The following is an 18,033-nucleotide window of genomic DNA, read 5'->3' as shown; positions in this document are numbered from 1 at the left end:
GGGGGTGGAGAGGGGAATAATGAGTCCACAGTCTTTCATCTCAGACATCAGTATTTAATTTACATTATTCATAACATTTTGTATCTCTTTTAAGAATCTTCTCATGAATATCTCTTAAGTGGGACAAAAAAGTGCAAATAATACCAAACTTTTTTTTTCTCGTTACGTACAACACCGCGTACACTACACTATTGTGCACGACCAACGTTAGAAACAAAATGACAAAAGTGACTCTTTTTTTCCGACCTAAGCTCTGCTAACTCCTTGGACCCTCCATACAGTACATACTTACATAAATATACAGGTTGTTATGTGAGTGGCAGGAGATGAGGATTCAGAATTTCTTTTTTTAAAGAGGAAATGCTTACATTATCGTGTAAGATGGTATCACATTGACGAGGAAGTGACGGCGTAAAGCCTCCAAACACAAGTGTGTTACAGCGGGGGACAGATACAAAAGTCGTATGTTACAGCAAGCAGAGGGTGTTGTTGTGTCGGTGTCTGTTAGCAAAAGCAAAACAAATATCCAAATGACGTCTTTTCACAGGTGTAAGGGACAATGTGCAGTTCACTGTAAAAATGCCCAGTAACACTTGTGGTCTTCAGTGCTGTGTTTAGGTGCACCCACCGTGTGATCATGACAGATTTCTGATTACTTTTTTTTCCCCAATGGCAAAAAATTGTACAATATGCCTCTTTGTGACGGCTATCACAGTCATCACGGACACAGTGACATTTGTTATGCTAAGAGTATGAGTAAAAAACAAAGAAGAAGAAGAAAGAAGGCGTTTCTTTTTTTTTAAATACATAACAAACAAGGCTCAGAGAGGGAGACGCAGTATTTGTTTCAACATGGAAAACATGTCCGCTGCTTTACATAAATAATACCAAGGAGGGGCGGAGAGGAAGCCTGGAACACAGATCCAACAGGTCCAGTTATTGTTACCGATAGCCCTTAAAACACCAAAGACAGTTCTCCCTCTGATGATCCAACACTGTCATACGTCAGAGCTTCACCTCTCTAATACACAAGTGGTTCACCTTTTTTTTTTGTGGAGTGAATGATGTATTTACAACCATGGTGACACAGTTGGCTACAAAATAAGAAAAAAATGTGGGTGTTGGCTATTGCAGTGGCCAGCAATGTTTTTTTTAATGGGCTGCTGAGGACTGTCTTGACTGGAAAGTCTTTCTGGGGACATGTAGGCTCGGTGTGGTGGTGGTATACAGTACTGTATGTGCATGCGCGCAACAATTGTTTATATGTATCTGGAGTATTTGAATGTGAAGCGCACTTTAACATGATAATAGTACCAGCCAGTGTGTGGGTGGGGTTTGCGAGGTGACGGACGGCTTTGCTTGTTTCACAGTCAAGAGAGAGGGAGAGGTGATGGGGACTCTTGTGGAGGTGCTGCAGAGTCCGTGGGCAGTGTGCAGTCTCAGTGTACGCCCCAGAGCCCTCGCCGTGTGAAGCTGTGGCTAAGGTGTTACTACTTGATGATCTGAGGACAGTCGCTCCAGGCTTTGGCCTTTCGCTTGGCCAGGGCCAGCCAGGCCGGCTCTGTGGACACCTGCGGAGAGTCAGTGGAGGGGATGCGCTTTGACACCTCCTTGACAGCAGGGGGCGACGGTGTAGAGTCGGCAATCTCAACTGAAACAACAAGAAAGAAGGACAAACATCAGCTTGTGATAGCAACGTAAAGCTTTTTTTTTTTGTCTAATTTCATGGAACTGATTTGAACTATTAATTACAAATGTGGTCTTTATTACGGCAAACACAGTAACTGCCATTCAAAATGTTTCTAGAGTCCAGGCAGATGTCATCATATGTCTTACAAGAAGTGTATAACCAGGAAAATCTGAAAATTCTCTCATTTGAGAAACCTGCAACCATCAAATATTTGGTATTTCCGGTTGTAAAATGAATTGTTTTTTTAATGTCCGTGATTGCTTTTCTGTCAATCTACCACATGCTTGAATAATTGTTCCTTAGTACCTTAGTAAAATGGTTTAAAAAAACTGCTGACAATATTTCTCCCAAAATTCCGAATAAAAATATTGTCATTTAGAGCAGTTCCATTAATGAATCAAGAGAAGCTGATTGAAGAAATATTTGGAGTTCCAGAGTTGTATATTATGTCTACAGTGCTGCTTGAAAGTATGTGAACCCCTTGAGCCTTTTGGAATTTTATTTATTTTGACCATTATTAATTCATTTTTATCAATACCAGTATTTTTTATATGAAATAACAGATGTTTGTTTATCAATTCAACACCTGAGCTGCATTGCTTAAATCGAGCAGGTAAACACAATCAGGTTGGCCAAATTGAGTGATGAAATGGACCAATGTAATGAGAGATCTTTAGGGACGGAATTGGGCGGCATTAAATAAAACAGATATGAAACCAGGTCAGTTTAGGCCCACCAAAGTAAACCCATTCAGGTCAGTTAGCCAAGAGTAAAGGAAATCTCAGAGGATCTCAGGAATAGAGTTGTGATGCTGCACATTTGTCTGGGGACAGCTATAAATTGATTTAAAAAAAGTTTGATCTCCATCGGTCCACCGTGAAGCAAATCATCTACAAATGGAGAGCTTTAAAAGTGACTGAACAGCTGCCTAGAAGTGGACTCCTTTCAAAAATATCCTTGAGCGCCACAAGAAAAGTGATTTTTCAGTTCGAAGCCAACCCAAACATAACATCTCGCAGCATTTGGGACAGATGTGCAATGTGCATGGTTCCACGATAAGAAGAAAACTCAGTCAACATGGCTTTCATGGGAGGGTTGCTGAAGAAGCCTCTGCTCTAAAAAAAAATAACAAAACTGCTTGTCACAACTTTGCCAGAGAGCACCTGGAGATACCTGAAGTCTTATTCTGTGGACAGATTAGTCCAAAATTTAACTGTTTAGTCATAACCAAAACCACCATGTTTGGGCTAAAACGCAACTCTGCCTACCACCAAGAGAACCTTCTCCCAAGTGAAGAACGGTGGTGGCAAATGGTCTGCAAATCTCCAATGTTTGAGTTGGCCTTTACCAGAAAAATCACGTTTCTTGTGGCACTTGAGGATATTTTTGAAGGAAGTCCACTTCTAGGCAGATGTTCAGTCACTCTTAAATCTCTCCATTTGTAAATTATTTGCCTCAAGGTGGACCGATGGAGCTCAAACTTTTTGTAAATTAATTTATAGCTGTCCCCGGACAAATGTGCAACATCACAACTCTATTCCTGAGATCCTCAGATTTTCTTTCCCTGTTAGGTGTCTGACCTGTACGGGTTTACTTTGGTGAGCCTAAACTGACCTGGTTTGATCTCTGTTTTATCTAGTGCCACCCAATTTCTTCCCTAAAGATCTCTCATCACATTGGTCCATTTCATCACTCAATTTGGCCCACCTGATTGCGTTTACCTGCTCCATTTAAGCACTGCAGGGTTCACAAACGTTTGCACATACAAAAGTTGGCAAATCATTTGTTTGATCTGTTTTAACAATTGATTTCCGGAAAAGAAAAATTTTGAATTGATAAACAAACTGTTATTTCATATAAAAAATACTGGTATTGATAAAAATGAATGATTAATGGTTAAACTGAATAGAATTCCAAAATGCTCAAGGGGTTCACATACTTTCGAGCAGCACTGTATATAACGTTTCTATAATTTCCCCCAGTCTTCAGAGTGTTTGGTTCTCACCGGTGACAGAGCTGGGTAAAGTGTTGGCTTTTTTCAGGTTGTCCCTGCGCTCAAATCGCCCCAGGAGGCTGTCGGGTCTCTTGGGCTCCTCTGGTGTCTGAGGTTTGGAAGAAGGACTAGTGCTCCCGCTCCCTCTGCTCTCTGTGGGGCTCACCAGCGTGACCTGCAGCAGACATTTTGTGCCGAGTGAGTGGAAGAATATGGCGAGAATTGTGTGTATGTGGTAAGAAGAAATCTAATGTGGGGCACGTACACTGTCTCTATCTCGAGCATGCTTCTCAGCCTGTTTGACCTCTCTTTGGCTACGACGATCGTCTCGGTTCTGCTGCTGCTCCCTGAAGCCCTTCTGCTTCTGCAGAGCCAGTGTGATCCATAAGGGCCCAGCTTCTTTATCCTGGACCCTCGCACTGTCCAGTGAGTGCCTGCTCTGTAGTGATGGTTTTTCTGCAGGGGGGGAATACATGCATATTGGCATATTACTAAGGTATAAGGCAATAAACTGATACCAGATTTCAAGTACCAATGCCAAAATTATTGAATTAAACTTTTGTTTTATAAGGAATTAATGCAATTTTCTAATTACCGAAAGCTAAAGTCCTCTAATATTGAATGTAATTGGGAAACTATTTGATTTAAATGAGGATGTATCAGATCGAAAAATACATAGATATGAGTATCAGATGTCAAGCCAAGTTTTAGCACTTGGATTAATTTTGGTCAGAACCACACAAAAAAAAGGATCGAGGCTTTTACATAACATACACAAACACATTATACCTATTAAACTCTGGTTAAAGGAATACTTAACATTTTGGGAAATGCATTATTTGTTTTCTTGCCAACATTGATGCAACTCATAGGTCTAAATATGAATTTAAGCTAAGATAAAAGTGGAGTAAGCCATTTCAGGGAAAGCTTGTTTATATATGAACTGCCGACGAAAACAAATCCATCCCTTCCTGCTCCTTCATAGGCTCCGCCCCCAGACGTGCCTTGCCTTGGCAACAGCAGTCATCACTAACTACCTGTCAAATAGCATTGTTGCTAACGTCACTGTAGCTGATTAGTTAGAGAAGTGTTGCAGGGCTTGGTCTAAGTCCATTTGTTTACATGCCCATTTACGGTGCCAGCGATGTGTGTAAACCAAAGACTGTATATAAAAGACGTATAAACACCGGCCTTTATAAAGCACATCACAGCATTGACAGGTAGCGATGGTGAGTCTTCACATTGATTTTGTCTAAAAGTGTTTGGGAGAATTGCTAACTCCACCTTTAAGCTTAACTGGCCACAGGATGTACAGTATTTACCGTACAGACATGCAAGTGGTATTTATCTTCTAGCCAAACTTTGTGCAAGAAAACTAAAAAGCATTCTCCCAAAAATGTCAAACTATTCCTTTAAACTACGCATAGACACTATATGCTGGGGTATTCGCAAAACTCACTGCATTGTCCCTGACCAAAGTAAAGACTGACCTTTCCTGACGAGCTCCGTCTTTCTGTCCACCTTCTCTCTCCATGGGATGTTAATAGAGGGAAAGAAGGACCTCTTCTCCTTGGGCTCTTCTTCCCCATGGACCTGGACTTGGCTGCTTCGCTGCAACTGGGCCACCGCTGAAGGTTCCTCGCTCCTGCCCGTCTGCTCCTGGCTGCACGACTCTGTGACCAGGGAATCTCTTGGAGGCCCATGGGCCACTGTAGGTAGCGGCGATGGGGGAGGTGTGGGCACTGCTGTGCTGGGTTTGGGTGATGTGGTTGGTCTACGATAAACTGGGGGCTTGGAAAGCACCTTGTCACTTTCGCCGTGTGCGGTGGAGCAGGTAGTCTTACCCAGTTTGGCCCGAGGGACGGCGGGGGAGGCAGACGCATGCGAGTACTTGCTTGCTGTGACTTCTTTCTGAGGCGACGTGGGACTGAGTTTTTCAGAAAAGACAGAGGAAGTGTCAGAGTCCGGCTCAATGGGGGTGAGAGGTGAAGGGACGCCGTCGAAGCTGTCCCCGGCACTGTACCGTTTCTTCCTTTTCTCAGTGGACTGTTCGCTGTGAAATCGTAGGGAGAAGTTGGTTCTTCTCAACTTTATGCCAAAAGGCGAGGGCTGGTCCTCACCGTCCTGGCCTTGGTCGTCTTCCTCCTCTCTACCTTCAGAAGCCTCCGTCTCACTGTAAGCCCTGCTCTTCAACTCTGGCCCCTCAGGTTTGGCTCCGGGGCTGGGAACCAGGAACGACGGGAGGTCTTTGGCAAACATACACTCCTCCGACCCTCTTTCTACGATGCGAACTGTTTTACTAGTCCTGTTCTGAGGTTTACTGGCAGGGGCCGGGGAGGCAGAAGTGGGGCTTTCACATGGAGGAGCTTCCTCATCTGCTTCTTTCTCATCTACACTGAACACCTCAGAGTTCCTATTGGAATCCCCAAACTTCTTCTTCGCAGGGGTGATGGAGAACTTGGCGCTGGCAGACATGGTCTTCCTAAGGTTGGTGTGGGAGAACGCAGGTGCAGGGTCTTCATCGCTGGGCTGAGGCTGGCTCTTGCTCGGCTCTGGGTACTCTTCATATTTCCCCTCCTCTACCCCCTTGAATATCTTTGATCTGATGCTAGCCCATTCTGCCAGGACGGACTGGTCCGTAGAGGGTGAGGACTCGTTGAGGGATTTGGTTTTGCCAGACTTGCGGTCCGGCGAGGTCTTGCCCTTGGTCGGCGGTGTCCCCTGGGCCTTTCTATCCTCTCCCAAACCCAGCAGGGACTTGCAGGCGGTGTCTTTGATCTGGTCCATATTGACAGCCGTCCCGCAAAGCTGGGCGCCCGTCACTAAGATGGCTGTGTGGGGAACATACGGAGACGTTGGCAAGTTGGGGGAGTCTGGACCTTCGGAGGAGGATGAAGCCTTGGTGCTATCTCTATGTTCGGCTACGGCGCCGCCCTGATGGCTGGAGGCCGGCGTGACAGGCGTCAGGTTGACCTTCTGGAACAAGATCTGCTTTTCTCCTGAGGAAACTTTGAAAGAGAAAGGCCTCTGTCTCTCCTCCATCTCCCTCCAGCGCAGCTCCTCGGCCCTCCTCTTCCTCTCCTGGGGATCTGAGCACCCGTCAGCCTCCTCCGATGACTCCTCCTCCTTTCTCATCCTCTCCTCTGCCTCCAGCTTCTTCTTTACTTCCATCTCCCGCAACCTCAGCTTCTCCCCTTCCTCCTTCTTCTTTCTGTCCTCCTCTTCCTCCCTTAGCTTCCTCTTCCTGTTGGCCTCGAGCTCCTTCAGCCTCCTCACTTCCTGCTCCTGCTCAGAGCACCTTTTCTTTTCCTCTTCCTCTTTCCTCCTCTGCTCTTCCAGTCGTCTCCTCTTCTCCTCTCTCACCCTCCTTTCTTCCTCCTCTCTCACCCTCCTTTCTTCCTCCTCTCTCACCCTCCTTTTTTCCTCCTCTCTCACCCTCCTTTCTTCCTCCTCTCTCACCCTCCTTTCTTCCTCCTCTCTCACAATCCTTTCTTCCTTCTCTCTGATCCTCCTCTCCTCTTCCTCTCTCCTCCTCCTCTCTGCCTCCTCTCCAAGCTTTCTCTCTTCCTCCTGTTGTTTACGACCCCTCTCTTCCTCCGCTAGTTGGCGCAGCCTCAGCTCCTCGGCTGCTCTCTTCCTCTTCTCCTCTACCTCCTGTTTGATCCTCTGTTCCTCCAGCTCCCTCTTCCTCCTGCTCTCCTGCCTCTCCTCTTCCTGGAGTCTCTGTTTCTTGAAGCTTTCTAGGGAGCCTTCGACAGACGCCCTGCGCCGGCCGTCCGTGGAGACGCCTGCTGCCTCCAACTCCTCTTGCACCACACCAGGAATGGACACCCCTTGGAGGTCCTGAGAATACCACAACATGATTAGCTTCTATTCTCTTTTTTTGTGATCCATTCAAATTTATTTTTATTTTATTTTATTTTTCATTTTTGAAATCAGGAAAAACCAACACACAAACAAATTGTAAATGTTTTATAATAGTAGGGCTGAGTAACATCGGTAAAGCGAGATCATCATTTTCAGCCATCTCAATATTGTATCCTGGTGGTTACCGGTGGATCTACAAAATTCCACAAAATAATAACAAGAGAAACTGAAAGGAAATAGCTGGATAGCCAGAATAGCCCTGCAGGTACAGTATATCAACACAAGGCTCAACACAATGTCAAGCCATGCATTGCGGACTTGTCCATGATACGCTGTTGTTTCATCAAATCATAGCTCTGGCTCACCTGTGTAAAGCGCCGGTGCTTGCGGGAAACCCTCTGGTTTTTGGGTTTGACAGCCAGTTTATGCTTGGCAGCGGTGTTGTCCAAGCGAGGAACAGACTGTGGAACAGCATCCAGATTGATGGACTCGATAGTGCCAGTGGGCGGAAGAACTCGTCTGGACCTTGGGGACTTCACCGGGGTGCTGTGTGCTTCGGCTTGTTGAGCCCCCTGGACCTGCTTTATGTCAACAGAGCATTCATTAAAAACTGATTGTCAGAGTCAAGATGGACAATTTTTAAATTGCTGCTTCTTTTTTTTATCCCACACATTCTTCTCACACATTACCCACAATGCATCTTGTCATTTGATTGTTGTGCTAGTAGAGGCTAATGTAGCCTGATGCCTGTAGGAGATATTACCAGTATAACAGAGGTGTGGTGAGCTCAATTCTTTCTAACTCCCTAAAAGATTTTGTTTTAATTTCAGACTTCTTCAGCCCCGACTAGCAGTGACTTAAGTGACATTCCTCAAGGACATTTTTTCAGACTTCACACAGCTCCCTCTGGAGACAAGTTAATACATGTTCTTACCTTTGGCTCCATGTTTGCTGGATCGACTTCTACCTGGGCCAACACCTTCATGGGACTCGGGGGAACCTCTTCCTCGTCTGAACTTGCCTCATCTCCTTCACTCTTCCTCAGAGAAGGAGGCCTCTGGCCGAACTTAATGCCTTGAGCTATCTGCCTCTGTTTGATCAACAAAAGCGGTTGCACGTTATGTTTGCAGACAGAGGATATTTGTTCAGCAACTGAGATCCCATCCCTTCAAGGCCCATCCTTTAGTGACTATATCCTCCCTCTCCCAGGTCTATCTCATAGCGGGGAGAAGTCAAGACACGTTCCACACCCCAAACATAACACACCCCTTAAAATACTGATCCAAGATTTTAATTGTGTATGGTCTGATGGTCATTTGAAACAGTGTGCAGAGAATATTATTGTTATTCTGACACATATTGATATTTCTTGTTTTCATTATATGGGCGTGATGTCAGAAACTACAAATTGTTGGTATGATAGCATGGTCATTGTAGGTAAAGATCCAAGTGGTTGTATTACTAAGTAGATTGATCACGCACAATATCTTATTCCATCAGCTCCAAAAAAAGCAAAAGCTATAGGACTAGAAAATATGACTTAACCTATATTACATTAAGGATTGATCATGTATCATCAAGTCTGGGGGAGTAACAACAAGTAGTTTTTGAAACAAAGGGTGGGTAATAATCACCAATAAAGTAATAATCAGCAAAGATTGTAAGGTGGATCAACTGGAATAAGATTATAAAGCGGAGTAGCTCATGTGAGATTTTTCTAACATTGTTATTGCAATCTAAGAAAAAAAAGAAGAAGAAACCCACCTGCAGATTCCTAACTTTATCCGAGACGTTTTCCTGGGACATGCTGTGATCTAGAGCGGGCTGGGTCCCCGGCTCCTCTGGGATAAAGATGCTGTCGTGTGAGAGAGCTCTGGATCCGATGGGATTGGACTCCCTGCAGAATGAATGAGAGCGTCTTCAGTGAGGCAGCAAGGCATTACTGTCACTCATTCATTCATTTATCATGAGCGCGGGGTCAGCCGCAGCGTTTGCTCTGTAAATCATTTCACACCAAACAAATGAATGACCTCTTCACACACCAGCAGTTGGAGCACACATCAGTTACAGGCTCATACGGTGTGTGCAGTATTTTAGCAGAGCCTCACCCCCCCCCCCCCCCTTCTTTCTACAGATGGAGTTTACTGTGATGACTTCTGCAGTGACACTTTCACTTAATCTACAAACGTCCCGTGAAGGTCCCATATTATTGATAAGACTGTGTGGCTGCAGCTTTTATGACGGTAATAAAATAGAAAAACAAGGCTCAGTTTCGTTATGTAGTGCTCCTGTGTCAAAAATGAAACTTTTCTATACACAGTATGTAGTTACCTCAGATTTAGATTGGACTCCTCATCGTCAGATACAACTCCGTCGCACACCTCCCCGGTAGAAAAACTGGCCTTCAGCTCAGCCCCATCAAAGGCCCCCTTCGCCTCCCTCTTCTTCTTCTTTCCGAAGAGTCGTCTGAAGGGCTGGAATTTGCTCTGTCGCCTTCTCTCTGTGGGCAAGAGATAAATAGATGACAACCATGGCTATGTAAAATGAAAATCCCATAATCAATCTTTATATCTCGCCGTCGGGGCTAGATCATGAGTAGGACGGTGGGCTATGGGCTTGTTTATGTATGTTTGTGTTCAAATCAAATCAAGTTTTTATGTATATACTGTAGCAGCCCAATATCACAAATAGCCATTTGCCTCAGTGGGCTGCACAGCCCAGTCCGTAGGACACCCTCTGCCCTTAGACCCTTAGCTCGACAAAAAAAAACTTTAACTGGGAAAAAAGATGTCGAGAAACCTCAGTGAGAGCGACAGAGGAAGGGACAGACATGCAATAGATGTCACGTTTACAGAACAGTCCAATTCTGTGTGTGTGTGTGTGTGTGTGTGTGTGTGTGTGTGTGTGTGTGTGTGTGTGTGTGTGTGTGTGTGTGTGTTTGTAGATAATGAAATGCAATTCATTAAATTAAAAGAAAATAAATCAAAAATAGCAGATGAAATGAGGAGAAAACCTTGGCTCTTCGGTTCATACTTACACGTATTTTGCAGGAAGTGGGAAAGATAAACAACGCGTGAAAAAAAGGAAGAAGCACCCCACAGGCAAAGCAGCTCCAGAACCATCACAAACAAATCCCTCAATTATGGACTGGAAACAGGAACAGGAAAAGCAGTGAAAACCCTAGAGTCCTCCTGGCTATCCCAATGAGACTGGGTTAGCCATCCACGTGGCCTTTAGAGTTTACACTGAATGTGTGACTCTTCAACTCACACTTTATCAACCATCGGCCTACTGTATGTGTTATGTGATGGAGACTTTGATCGTGACTTAATAACACATCCCAGCTAATCAAACCACAGCCTGCCAATATAAAGCAATAAAATACTAAAGTTAGAAGCAGTGGACCTATAGTAAAACAGGTCATTAACTGGTGATAAAAACAGGCTCATGAGGAAGACATGAACCAAAGTGGTGGAACTGTATATCTTTGGACTTTTGGTTGATATATTTATTTCCTTCTTCACCTTTCACACAAAAGGCTAAACTGTATCTACGTGTAAAAAAGGGAATTCCAAAAGATCCAATGGTGGACCCCAAAGATCTGACGTGACATTATGTTATTTCAAATTGGAATCAGATATCTTGTCGCTTCATCTACAAAATGTTTTTTAAGGGTATTTCTGAGTGTTTCCCCCCCCCCCCCCCTCAGCACTGCTTTGTGTGTTTTGTTTTTGTCACTCTGTGTGTGTGTGTGTGTGTGTGTGTGTGTGTGTGTGTGTGTGTGTGTGTGTGTGTGTGTGTGTGTGTGTGTGTGTGTGTGTGTGTGTGTGTGTGTGTGTGTGTGTGTGTGTGTGTGTGTGTGTGTGTGTGTGTGTGTGTGTGTGTGTGTGTATACTAGTGGAGCTCCACTGGTTGAACTAAGTGGGTGAGGTTACTCTACACCACTGTGCTGACAGGGTGCTGTGGGTGTCCCTTTCAGAGCTATAAGTAGCAACTGGTGTGGGATTTCACTTCGCATGCAGAGGCATCATGGGAAATGATGATACAGTCAACTCATTTCCCCCACTTTGGTCCTCAACCCCTGAAGTTTGCGTTTATATTTGTGGGGAAGAGAGTGTGTATGTGTTTTTGTACACTAATACTATATGACTGTTTAGATTGATAGATACAAACAATGTGTGAAATATGTTTTTAGAATTGTGTTTTTGACTGACTATATAAAATCAGATGTTTTTTTTTCCTTCTTCTGAGACATTTATGACCATCTAAATCACATTAAACAATCAAGAAATCAGTTGTTTCTACTGAAGACCACAGTATAAGTCACCGAATCCCTGTATCTACACGGGGAGATAGATGATACATGTTTCCATCTATAGTTTTCACCACTTCACCATGATTTTGAACAACTTATGAATTAAGTCTTAAACCTATGAAGCTTAACCTTCCAGCTTACGTACTTATCTCTTCTTTAGTCCGTAGTTCTTTAACTTTAAAGCCAATGTTTGACATCTTATTTTTTTTTTATTTTTGCTAACTTGCAGAGAAGCTTGATACCCCTCACATGGTCTATACATCTATACAGTAAATAATATAGGGCTGTAGCCAGGTTAGCTTAGCTTAGCATTAAGACTTGAAAACAAGTGGAAACAGCTGTGGCTAGAGGCAGACATCTTTTTTTGATTGATCCGCTGATTATTCACTTGATTACTCTTTGATCTTAAGTAACATAAAGATAATTGATAATGGAAAGTGACTTGTTCCTTTCATGTTACGGCTCAAGACCCAGATATTTTAAGCTTGTGATATGAGTATATGGGACAACAGAAAGGGGCGTAGTATCTAGGGAATATGGAAGGAAGGCTTAAACAACCGACTGACTGTCTGTCTGTCTGTCAGTCAGTAGATTGGTTTTATGTCGTCGTCTCAGCTCTGTACTTTTTACATGTTGCTGCAGGATAGTATTTCAGAGATCGATCATGAGGCCATCTTTGTTTTTGTCCTACGTTTGGTCTGAAAGTGCCTTGCGTTGGATGGATGTGTGAGAGAAAAAGGTCTTTGTGGATTTGCTTTTGAATTTTTTTTTTATTTACCCTCTTTCAATAAAATATGTATTTTAAACAACAAAGTCCAGGAGTCTACAGAGGTTTGAGATCTTGTGAGACTGTACCAAGGTTGTGCTTGTTATTATTCCTATTTTTAAATAGAGTTATGTACTGTGTGTATGTGTGTAAGTACTAAAGGAAACGGATGATACGCTCATAGGCGACTACTCAGATCCGGTTTGTGCAGCGAGCCGTCTTATATGGCGTAACACACTGATGTTCAGTTTCCCTGCGGCATAAGGATTTTCTGCTCTGGTACAAAGCCCATAATGCATTGCCACAAGCATGCGCTAATACACTGACGCGTGAAACGAGAAAGGAGCCTATTTCCCCTGCAGCGGTGACGACTTCACAGAGCGCCATCCGACCTAACGGGAGGGTCAACTCATGCTTCCTGTGTGTGTGTGTGTTTGTGTGTGTGTGTGTGTAGTGCAGAGAGAGACCATGGTTGTATAGAATCCTAACCCCTGACAGCAAGCGACCAGGGAATATTTCACATCTGGTCAAGGTAAATGAACAGCACGAGGCAGTCTGGTTGAGGAAAACTGCTTCTTAATTCTACCTCAGATAAAGTGTTTACAGTGAAGTAGTTCGCTTTGTTCTACACTGTGTGCAAACTTTTTAGGCAAGTTGTATTTTTGAGGATTCATTTTATTATTGAACAACTACAGTGCTCTCGGTCAATCCAAAATGTTAATGAACCTAAACCTGAATGTTGACGAAAGTAAAAGTGAGGTTTTGTCTTTCTTACGAGAATATATATATGTTTTGCTATTATTAGGCAACTATTAGTATGCAGAATTATTCTGCAACTAAATAATAAAACTAAAAATTTCCCATCTCACTTGTTTATTTTCATCTGTTAAAGTGAGAATAATAAAACAACTCAAAATTTACAAATAAAAATTTCCGACATTAGCCACCCAAGGAAATCAGTACACCTCTCGGAACAGTGTCTGGGAGGCTGTGGTTGCTGCTGCACAAAAAGTTGATCGTCAACAGATCAAGAAACTGACAGACTCCATGAATGGAAGGCTTGTGACAGTTATTGAAAAGAAGGGTGGCTGTATTGGTCACTGATTTTTTAGAATAATAGAATAATTCTGCATACTAATAGTTGCCTAATAATAGCAAAACATACTGTATATATATTCTCGTAAGAAAGCCAAAACCTCACTTTTACTTTTGTAAACATTCAGGTTTAGGTTCATTAACATTTTGGATTGACCGAGAGCACTGTAGTTGTTCAATAATAAAATGAATCCTCAAAAATACAACTTGCCAAAACATTTTGCACACAGTGTAATAACAGCCAAGTAACATTAATGGCGTCATAAATGAATCAAGGGATAGTTTTACATTTTGAAAATACACTAATTCTCCGGTGTTTCCTCAAAGTGGGTTTGGGTATAGCGTTTCCTCCCTTCCTGTGTTATCTCCGGTTTATATGTTTCTAATGATCCATGCTTTTACTTGTTTTATTTAGTATGTGCTTATAAAGTTATGTAAAGTGTTTTTAATTTCTGAATGTGATGTGTTACTGTGTCTGTGAATTGGGGGAGGGAAGGGTGAGGGGGTGTTTGTTTTTTCTTCTTTTATTTTGATTGTATATAGGTCTACTGTAAAGCACTTTGTGTTACCTTCACTGCGTAGAAAAAGTGCAATACAAATAAAGTTTGATTTGATATGATTTAATTCGCTTTTTTGGTGAACAGTTGAGAAGATCAATACACTTTTATATCTGTCAGTTCAATATGAAGCTAAAGCCAGTTAGCTATGCTTAGCAACAACTTAAACAGGGGTAAGCAACCTGGTCTCCTCCTATTGAGGTATACACAATAATAAACACATTACATCTCATGCTGAATTCATACATAGACAAAATCCCCCCCAAAAAAGAAGACTATTAGCAGTTTTACAGGTTATTATGCGCCAATCATAATAACCTAATCACAGTTAAGAAATAGGTATATGCCTGCATAAGCCCCTGTTAAATATCAAGCTAATGTTTTTTGCACTTTAGTTAAGCTAAGCCTGTACAAGTATTGGAGCGGATTGAATCTTCTCAACTCAATTGCAATGGATAAGCATACTTTAAAGCATACTATCCATCCAGTGATTTAACATTCAATGTGGGGCTTTCATCTCTCTGACTAACTCTCCGTTGCACTTATGATACTTTTCTTTATGTGACTGATCTCATCTGTTGCTGCATGACTTCATGACTGATCACATTCTGTCTTCAAACAGTTTGAAAGGAATTGAAGAATCTAGGGGAAAAAAGCAATCAGAAGAAGTCCGAAAGGCGGACACAGCACACCAGGAGTCAAAGCCATCACCACACCATGCACTTCTTAAAGAGACAGTGAACACAGAGGTCGTGGTCATCCTCATGATGGGTTCAATGTCTCTTTATAATGTGGCTAAAAGCTGAAAGCTCACTCATTTCGTTCTGTTTACCTGGGCCTTTGGATTGGGTTACCTCTAAAAGCATGGCATGCTTAGTTTCCGTGGCGTCCGTTGCCATGGTCACTGTGCACCTTGGCTGGGGTGAGAGAAAGGGGAGGTGAGCATTGGGGGATGCTGTTATGGTCTTTTTATGCAGGGGGGCCAAAGGGGCAAATGTGAGCTATTAATCCAGGGAAAAAACAGCCAGAGACACATGAGAGATCAGGAAAGGACAACATTCAGAGAGCCACAGCTAGAGTAGCTTTTTACTCTCCGTGGCCTCCAGCATTAGCATCAAAAAGCTCAGCTTTGTAAGCTATCGCAGAACGGCTCATCTCGGGCACGATAAAGCCTCCGCTGTTTTAAAAGCAAGATGAGGCCTCTGAGGACCCTCTGTTGTTGGTGCAGAAATAGTGGTAATATAAAGGTTAGCTGTACACCTAGCAGGAACAATACACAGCTAAGTGATTGGGGGATGCAGATAGTAACAAAACAACATGTGAAAAGAGACTTATAGCAGCCGAGCCCGACCTGTTTACTTCCAGCAGGATGTCCCAACAGATAGAGATCCACCACACACACCACATCAACCATAAAGTTACAGGAACAAACAAACTACAGACTGCTTCCTGAACCCTCCCCCACCCCCCCCCCCCCCCCCCCACACACACACACCCCTTGCCAGCAGTACGTCGGCCGAGCCAGAGGTTTTCTGATGTGCTGTGTGTTGTGCTGCAAAACTACATGCGACCCTGGCTGGCAGTATGGAGCCAGAGAGAGCGTGAGACAGTACTGAGAGAGGCGGAGAGGAGCCCAGCAGTATCAGCATGCCGTGGGCTTCCTTCCTGAGGGAGACAGAGCCACACAGACACACTCTCTCTCTCAGAAATGTCTCGCCCCACAAAAAAGGAGGCTCTTTGTCCTGTCTGCTCCCAGCCAGCGCACAACAAGGAGCAAAACAAGCATGTTTGGTAGTCTGGGTTTGAGAACACAGACAGAGAGGGTGTGTGTGGCGAAGGGGGTTGACACTGTGTGTGACTGTGTCTGCTGGATGAAAATAGAGATATTGTGGTTTGTCTGTTTATTTACATCATTGGACTGGGCAAGTGTCTGTGTGCTCCAGAGCAAGTGTGCTAGGTGTGTGTTGCGTGTGTTTGTTGTGTTTGCAGTCCATTGGCTGCAGAGGACAGACCAGGAGCAGCAGCTATTAGAGATGGGATGAGAGAAGCACGAGGAGCAGCCATGTGCTCTACGCAAGCAGAGAAATGCCTTTGACAAGGCTGCAGCTGCATCAGAGTGTGGCGGGCGGCATCACACCATGCCCCGGCGCCGTCCATCCACCCCCCCACCCCAGCAGCCCCCAGCGCTCTGAGACAACCACCACAGTCCAATGGCATTGCTTGTATATAGGGTTTCAGCAGGCTAAGTGCCATAACCCTGACAGCACAAGTAGCTTGCTGACAAAGCAGACGGCAGACAGACAGACATGGTGGAGCCCTGTATACTATATACCGTTTACCTATTTCAGCTGCACAGCTGGAGACGGCTGCACACCACTGCAGTAAAACCTTAGAGAACATCGATCTGTCCCCTTTATGCACAAAGCTTTTTTTTTTACCCCAGATGAACGTCGTTGGCACCGCCCTTTGGGAGAAAACGTTGAAATAAAAAAAAAAAACAGAACAGTAACAAAAAACAGTAGGTTTAGGGGGAGGGGGAGTGGGGAGGGGGTGTTAGGACTGTCAGCATCAGGAGCACTCACGGTGGGAGACATGAGCATGGCATGGAGAGGGTGACGTAGGGAAGGGCTGGATGAGGAAGCACTTCTAAACAGAATAAACAGCAGGATGGATGTCTGTGGGGTGACAAACGACACATTGGATGAATATAGATTGTTTCCCCATCACAGTTGCAGCGCGGCTCATCAACACTCTCAACTCTTTATCCTAATCTCATTCTCTGAAGTTTTTCAGCAGCCTCCGGGTTTCCATGGCAACGGGTTACAGGAGACAGACACACACACAGACGCAGACGCACACACACACACACACACACACACACAGCACAGGATCAACTCACACGACAAATCTTCATCGCTACAAACAGACTGAAATAGTTCCCTCCTGATGCGCCCGAGTGCACACAGCAATATGGAGAAAGAACAGATAAGGGGGGGGGTGATTAATCGTCCTCTGCTCAGCCAGTTCGCCCCACCGCTGCCAAAGCTGTGAGCAAAAGCAAGTCAGGACAAGGTGGCAACAATGGCATACACTGTTCATTATTAAAACCAAAACTAGTTTGCAATCACACATCCTATACTGCAAATTCCTAATGCATCATTGAAGAAAGAGGTGGTGGTCCCGATAATGTTTTGTCGATGTTATAAAGAGTTTAATTGATTTTTACCATTGTTCACTGTTGCATCTCCCTTATGTCTCCATGTCTCTACTGAAGAAAAGAATGAAACTTCCTCTGCTGAACAACACTGAAATGCAATAGACATTTAAAGGCATCATCCACTACTATCACTAGACACTTTTGGGGGAGGTACACTCGTCATAAAGCTGCCTATGCTGCTGTTTCAAGTGCTGAAATAGATGTGTGGTGTGTTGCCTCATGATGTGGCAACAACAATTCAATGACAGGCTTTTACACAATCCATTATTTTGTTTGCTCTTCGGTCAACTCAAACCCCAAAACACTCCCCTAAACTGTCCCAACGTTGCCTCAGGACAATTGCCCACCACAACAAATGCAACTCCCACCCCCCCCCCCCCCTGTGGTTTACGTGTCTGTTGTTGCCCTGCTTATACACAGTCGCTTTGGGCCACGTCTGATGAGTGAGCCTGACTGCTACTGGAGGAGTATGAGAGGGATTTTTTCTAAAAACCATTGAGAGCAGTTTAAACTCAAGTCGGACGCGCTTGCAT

The 18,033-nt window shown here is 44.0% G+C and overlaps 1 protein-coding gene across 1 annotated transcript; it reads right to left on the bottom strand.

Moving 5' to 3' along the window:
* Positions 1-65: 65 nt before the first annotated feature.
* On the bottom strand, positions 66-16,683 carry cracd (capping protein inhibiting regulator of actin dynamics; the record flags this gene model as incomplete). The annotated part of the gene is made up of 9 exons (XM_080032321.1): positions 66-1,651; positions 3,696-3,858; positions 3,949-4,139; positions 5,174-7,526; positions 7,916-8,131; positions 8,485-8,640; positions 9,315-9,447; positions 9,882-10,050; positions 16,623-16,683. The coding sequence occupies 9 exons, from the start codon at positions 16,681-16,683 to the stop codon at positions 1,491-1,493; spliced, it is 3,603 nt and encodes a 1,200-aa protein (XP_079888447.1). The 3' UTR covers positions 66-1,490.
* Between the last annotated feature and the right edge of the window lie 1,350 nt (positions 16,684-18,033).

The sequence above is a fragment of the Ammodytes marinus genome (genome assembly GCF_949987685.1).
Source record: "Ammodytes marinus genome assembly, chromosome: 8".
Taxonomy (NCBI): Eukaryota; Metazoa; Chordata; class Actinopteri; order Uranoscopiformes; family Ammodytidae; genus Ammodytes; species Ammodytes marinus.
This window is presented reverse-complemented; position numbering and strand designations above follow the sequence as displayed.